This window comes from Merops nubicus, unplaced genomic scaffold, assembly GCF_000691845.1.
Source record: "Merops nubicus isolate BGI_N331 unplaced genomic scaffold, ASM69184v1 scaffold25968, whole genome shotgun sequence".
Lineage (NCBI taxonomy): Eukaryota > Metazoa > Chordata > Aves > Coraciiformes > Meropidae > Merops > Merops nubicus.
The window spans coordinates 1-7,376 of NW_008628083.1; the positions used below are offsets into that span (position 1 = coordinate 1).

Here is a 7,376-nt window from a genome sequence, read left to right on the forward strand (position 1 = left end):
CTCTTCCGCTTGATCGAGGCTCAGGGATGACTGATCCATACTGTAATATTTTTTGCATAACCGCTTTGGGTGGTGGTGGTTAATGGACTAGCATTGCTAATGGATGATGGCAACTGTTGTATTTAGAATCAGTCATTTCAAATAAAATTTAATCTTTTTTAAATATTTTTAACTTTTCTTTTTTATTTTGTTTTCAAGGGGCACACGGCTCTCTAGCTGTAACAGAGGAAAGTGGTAGCCAGAGAGAGGAACCAGAAATAAACATCTTGTGTTGCAACACGTGCAAAAGGCCGTACGAGGAGTCCGCAGCGGAGGGGTGCGTCGCGAAGCGTGTGAAACACGATGAGGTGTGCTCGGCACCGGCAGTCGGCGGGGATAAATTTTCATACATGGGTGAGGCCTCTCGTTGTTCTCATAACTCTTCATTTTCTTCATGCTCCTTCATAAGTAACAAATGTAATTATTAGGAAGCTTTTAGGGAGGTTTGTGTGTGGCAGCATCAGGCTTAGTGTAACAATGTTTCTTTTAAAAACAAACATCAGCCATGATATATTTGTATTGACTTTTAGTGTAATTTTAATTGGCTTTAACGAATATCAACATATAGCTTAATCTGATTGTTGTAGGTGTGATTATTATATATGTCTGGATTACAAACCACGTAAATGTACAGATGTAGGTGGGAACTTTTGAAGTTGACTGAAGACAGGAATTGCAGTGAGAAACAGAACCTGGGGCAGAGGTTCTTCAGGCTGATTTGATACCAGTGAGAGTGTGAAGAAGCTGCAGTGGGACTTCTGGTGTTCTGCATTATGAATTTACATGACTTCTGCAGTTAACTTTTTGAAGGGCCCCCTGAGGAGGAAGGTTTTGGGGATTAATCTGCTGACAGACATTTCTTTTTGCTTAAAGAGTCTACATCCTTGGAGGAGTGCTTGAACTTCTGCTTTTGATAATTCTTTTTTAGGTGACTTTGCAGTTGTTTATACAGATGGTTGTTGCTCAGGTAATGGACGAAACAGGGCACGTGCAGGAATAGGTGTCTACTGGGGACCAGGCCACCCTTTGTAAGTAGCTGGATGGATTTTTTTTTTTAAAAATGTTTGTTTTGTATGTGATTTACAATACCAGTCGTCTTTTGAATTTGTAATCCTGCTGTTGAGACTCATAATGACAGTGCTATCAGACTAGTGACTTATTGAGGGGAAAAGAGAAATCGGTTTGTCTGGGAGGCAAGACTGTGGGGAAAATCAACTAGAAATAATGCTTTTAGGGACTGAAGCAGTAATTCAACTGCAGAAAGTTTTTAAAATAGCTGTAGGTGTGCACAGCAGATAACAAATGTAATTGCATGTTGATGGAAGGTCCAGATATGCAAGTTGTGCTAAACTGGTGGGAGTTAGAGGTAGGATATCTGTTCACCCCCTTTATAAGAAGAAAAGTAGCTGTGTTGTATTTGTTTTTGCCATGTGTCGTCGTCATATGCCACTCTGAATATTTATGATAACTAATCCATTGTTCATTCCTTGGACACAGAAATACTAGTGAAAGACTTCCTGGACGGCAGACTAATCAAAGAGCAGAAATACATGTAAGTAGTAAATGTCCTAAAATGCCTCTGCATTCTAGACCACAGTACCTCACTCATGACTATTTCAATTTATGACTTGAATAAAAATAGTTTTCTCCAGGTTTTATTGTGTCTTACTAGTTTTGATGAAGGTAATTCACTTTGAAAATTCCCAGATACCAGGCCAAGCACAGCTATTTCAAACAGCCTTGCTTTAGGAAAGCCTGGTTCTCAAATGCGTGTAGTGTCCTTTGAATTTTTTCATGTGTATATGTCAGACCTTGGAGTGAGGGCTGCTGAATAGCGGTTAAAAGGAGGATTGGCTTCTTGCTGTGATAGGATGAGAGTGTCATACTTGTTTGATAGAGCATAGAATACTTTATGTTTGAAGTGCTGGGGTTAAACCCCCAGCCCTGAATGAGGGTTGGCATATGGATGATGGCCACAACCAGGCAAGAAAGACCCTCCTGACTGGTTTTTGCCCGGGATCTGGCCAGCCTTGGGTGGGAACTGATTAGGAGATGACCACTGGATGCCCCTGCCTTCCACATTAACTTGGAGGCAGGGCAGGAAGGCAGCCCCATAAGAGCTGAATCTGCTTGCAGGGGGGGTGGGAGGCCTGCCTGTACAGAGCACGTGCTGGTTATTGAAAGGGCTCCCTGACTGTGCATGGCAAGTAGAGTTCCCAGTAATGGTAGGACAAGATCAAAGCAGGAAGGGAATTATGAGGCTTTCTCCTGGCAATTACTGTATGATTGCGATTGGACTGGTTGCCTCGGTCCTTCCTTCCTCCATGGCCTGGTTTTGGAATTGACTCACTCCCTTTGCTATGTTATGTGTTGTGAGTGAGTACATTGGTCTATTCATTCCTCCAGTGGTGGGCCACCTTGGATCTCTTGCATATGATCTAAGGCCAGAGGGAGGGAGCTAGCTGTTGGCTTGCCTGTTAATGATACTGTCCTGTATTGGGCAAGCAGTCAGCAGGAGAGGCTCTCAGGAGTAATTTTCTTACTGCTATGGTAAATGTCTGTTGGCAACAGCACACTTGGTCTTCCATGCTCGCCTCATTTTAATGCTGGTACTGCCACTATCCTGCGCTGTGTGTTTGGAGATGAGCTGAAATGGGAACTGGTCTGCTTAAAAAATAGGAATTTCATTTTAGTGAGGGACAAGCAGAGGTGATGGTGGTGTGCCAGGAGTCAAATGTCACTAAAGAACTTTTCAACCTTAGGTCCAGGTCCAGCCAATTCTCCCTCTTTTTATTGTATTTCGTGGTACCAAAAAATAAACAACTCAAATTAAAACCCTTTTAGGGGTTCCAGACAATAGGAAATGATATGAATCCTTCCTCCTCAAAGGTATGGAGAAAATTACGAAAACTTGGTATGCAGTTAATAGTGGCTTTGATAGAAAATCTGGAAATAGAAAAGCTACTCCTTCAATACAGAGTTGAACATCAGAATGCTTTGTAGTTTTTGTTTATTCTCTGTGGAACTTAAGTGGCTCCCTATCTGCCTGATTCATTAAATGGTCATCTGCCTACATAATTTTGGGAACCTCTGCTCTGCAGCATGTTGACAGCCATTGATGGAGAGATCACAATAATATTCTTTGTAGTTCTGTGTTGACATTGAGCATGTTGTTGGTATTTTAATTGCACGTGTTTAAAATCCCATTCTGAACTGTGGTTCTGTTGAAATGTTAAGGCAGCCTGCAAAGCAATCGAGCAAGCAAAGAGTCAAAACATCAAGAAACTAATTATCTACACTGATAGCAAGTTCACTATTAATGGTAAGTTAATGATTCTAGTTTTGCTGATTTTTAAAGACACATGCACACTGTTTCATTACTTAAGGCTCACACTCAGTATGGAGTCCTGGGAAAAGGGATATGAGGAAGAGAATGTGTGACTTCATGACTGGGGGAAAAATGTCAAAATATTACATGGATCACCTGCTAGGTACATGGAATGCAAGCAGAGACCAAGTTGCTGTGAGAGGAGGGGCTGACAGAAGCAGCTGCAGGGTTTTGTACATTAAGTGTGACAGGGAGTCTCGGAACCATGTTGTTCCTGTATACTCTGTGAAGGACATACTCGGAAGGTGGCGGTGTAACTCTGTAGGTTTTGTGGTTTGTTTTGCTTGGATTGGAGAGGCTTTATTAATACACACATGAAGTACATTCAAGTTTCCTTGCTTTTTACATGTATGCTTCCAAACTCTCAGACTACACTAGAGAGTAGCCAGGTAGTATGTGCTCAGGAGTGCATATTTCAAGTTTCACCTTCATCCAAAGATGAAGCTGATGATGGGTCTAGAGCACAAGCCTTATGAGGAGCAACTGAGTGACCTAGGGTTTAGCCTGGAGAAAAGGAGACTCGGAGTCCTTATAACTCTACAACTATCTCTAGGGAGGATGTAAAGACAGTGGTGCTACCCTCTTCTCCCAAATAAATTACAGGACAAGAGGAAATGGCCTCAGGTTACACCAGGGGAGGTTTAGGTTGGATATTAGGAAAAATTTCTTCACCAAAAAGTTTATGAAGCACTGGAACAGGCTGCACAGGGAAGTGGTTGAATGACCATCCCTGGATGTGTTTGAAAGCCATGTAGATATGGTGCCTAGTGCCATGGTTTAGCAGTGGAGTTGGAGTTAGGTTAATGGATGATGATCTCAAAGGTCATTTCAAACTCAATTCTATGATATTTAAAAAAGAAGAGAAAAATTCCTTATTTAAGGAGTAACACAGTAAATTTTCTGGCTGGCAAGGGATGGCCGGGATGTTAAATCTTGTTCTGTAGAAATCTGCTTAGGAACAGTCCTTCTCTGAAGGATTCTGTTTAGCGTGCAGAAGCCATAAGACAGGCTGCCATCTGTTTTTCTTCTATGCTTGTGTGTCTCTCAGTTTTTCAAAACAAATCCAAAGATTTGTTCTATTTTGATGTACCATCAAGCAAATCCTTAGCTTCAGTTTATTGAAGTTCATGTCATGTTTTGAAGTGTAACACACATAGATGATTTTAGTCTTTAAATATCTATTTGGGAGAACATGATTGGGTAATTCAAGTAATATTGGAAAAATACAGTCCTGAAAGACATCAGTGGAGAACCAAACAAGAATATCTTGTCTTCAGTGTTTGCCTAAGACTTTGTATGGAGTTAATGTTTTGTCTAAAGTCTGTTTGCTCCATCTTAATCCTTCCTATCTTCTTTAATAGTATTTTTATGGTGATGCTTCCTTTGCATAGGTATTACCAGTTGGGTTGACAACTGGAAAACAAATGGCTGGAGAACAAGTTCAGGAGGAAGTGTAATTAATAAAGAAGATTTTGAAAGACTTGATAATCTATCAAAAGACATAGAAATCCAGTGGGTAAGCACCTCATTTCTTATTGACATCTTAAACATGCTTCTTGTAAAAACTTGTAAAAGTATGATCATAACTAAGAATTCTGTAGAGCAAAATATTGTGTATCTGCAAGTAGAACCATAAATTCGGAGAAGTGGTTTGTCTTATTTAAAGCAAGTAAGCAACATAACCTCGGCTCTTGGAACCAGTATTACATCTATTAAAATGCAAGTTTATATTTGTTTTCACTCTTTCATTACTACTTGGAAAATTCCTGAAATAATTTTAGTTTGTTAGTGTATGAAATTTCTTTTTCTGGAAATACAAGCTTAAACCAGAACTGTCTTTTTGAGTCACAGCTTAATTTCTGAATTTTTCAGTGTTAAACTTTGTAGAGGATATCTTCCCTCCACTCCTAAATTTTACTCTAATTGTGGTATAAGACTACTGGTTCTAGAAATAAATCTCCATACTATTGACTTTGTGGCTGCTGATAACATATTTATTTGGCTTCTGTCTTTACTCTGTAGGTGACGTAGATCTTTAATGTGCACTTTTTCTATGGGAAATCTATTGTACCTATTCTTTCATTCATGTTCTGTGTTTCTGAGTTGGCAACTCCAATTCATAGGCTGAGTAGATTTTTAGGTAACTACTCCTGATCACTGTTAAGAAAAAACTGTAAAAATTTAAAACTAAGACCAAACTTCAGCTGCCCTTAGAGTATTTTACATAATAGTAAGAAGAAAATATTGTTGCTTTATACACATTGCTTACACCTGAATCTCTTAAACCCAGGAACATTTTTATTCTGAGAGGAGCAGTGTATGCATATACTTTATTACAGTAGTGCACCTGCTCTGGCGTGGGGTGCTGCATGGGCTGCAGGTGGATGTGCTCCTGCAGTGCATGGAGGCTGATGGAGTAGACAACTTGCCTCACCCTGCTCTTCACCATGGCTTACAGGGGAATCTCAGCTCTGGTGCCTGGGGCACCTCTGCCCTCTCCTTCTTCACTCACTTTGGTGTCTGCAGAGTTCTCTCTCACATTCTCACTCCCCCCTGGCTATTGTGCAGCATTTTTACCCTTTCACAAATATGTTATCACAGAGGAGCCACCAGCTTTGCTTTAGGGCTCAGTTGGGTCCATTTTGGAGCTGGCTGGAAATAGCTCTCCCTAATACAGGGGCAGCCCCTGGTGTCCTCTCTCAGAGGCCACTCCTGCAGCCTCCCACCTGGCACCAAAACCATGCTGTGTAAACCTTAAACTCTCACACATTTAATGTTTGTCCCCTCCCAAACCTTAAGTAGTAAGCTTGGTTTTTCTTCCTCTCCTTTCTCCTCCAGGCTCTTCCACCCTTACTTCTGACAAGGGTGGTCTTGAAAGTGTTTTCAGTTCCTAATTGAAGGAGGGACAGTTAAGACATGTGAAAACTGAGGGATGCTTTTCATACACTGTTTCTCTGTGCGAAGTGAGTGCTGTAACCTCCGGAGCTATTAGTGGCATAGAGGTCTCTGGCTTCCTGGGAAAAGAAGTTTAACTTGGTTTAAGCACTGAATGCAGATTGTTTTTTTCTCTCTTCTCTGGAAGTCAGAATGCTGAGTTGGAGCCGTTGTCTGCATTTCGTAAAGGCTAGGTTAGGTGGTCCTTACCTAGTTCACTGCTTCCCATAAAGATGACTTTCACAGTTTGGTAAAACTTCCCTACAGGAAGGGAGACTATGGACATCACTGGGAAGAACACGTGGACTACGTGTGGGCAGAGGGCCTCTAAGAAGGTGGCACTGCACTGTGAATCAAAGTGATGCGTGGTCCAATTTCCCATGTGTACTTGTCTCTTGAGTTCTTGCATATCTAACACTCCTCTTCTCCTAACAGATGCACATTCCTGGTCACGCTGGCTTCCAAGGAAATGAAGAAGCTGACAGACTAGCAAGAGAAGGAGCTAGTAAATAGCAGTCCTGAAGTACTGGGACTAGAGACTGTTGGATTGGGAGGAAAAGGACTAACATCACAGTGACAGCTTGAACTGGTGTAATTGTTTCAGAGTAGAACTTTGAACTGTACTGCTTTCTGGCCTGAAGTGTAAAATATATACCAACTGCTGGGGAGAGAAACCCCACATTTTCATCTATAGCATTTGTTTTACAATCAAGTCAATATTTAGTTGATGATACAGAACGCTTGCTTTTTCTCCGTTTTACTGAAGGGCCGCGCTCAGTGTTTTTAGCTGTCTTACAGACTTCTGAATTCACCGTAAAGACAAACTTCTGCAGAAGAAATATTAAGTCTTCATCTGTGGTGGTCTGTACGTTCTTGGTGAAATAAATTATTTTTTTCTAAAGAGGTATATATTAACAGCCCAACATTGGGGGGAGGCGCATAGGAGGGCAGAACATGACAACTTTGGGGCTGGTTGGTTTGGTCAGAGGTCAGTGATGAAACACAGATGTCCATT

At 41.2% G+C, this 7,376-nt stretch overlaps 1 protein-coding gene across 1 annotated transcript; it reads left to right on the forward strand.

Moving 5' to 3' along the window:
- Window positions 1–198: 198 nt before the first annotated feature.
- Window positions 199–7,040, forward strand: RNASEH1 (ribonuclease H1; the record flags this gene model as incomplete). Its single annotated transcript, XM_008946573.1, has 6 exons — window positions 199–393; window positions 968–1,067; window positions 1,537–1,591; window positions 3,277–3,361; window positions 4,819–4,943; window positions 6,797–7,040. Coding segments are annotated over 6 exons (638 nt in total), but the record flags the coding sequence as incomplete, so codon positions are not given.
- Window positions 7,041–7,376: the final 336 nt, after the last annotated feature.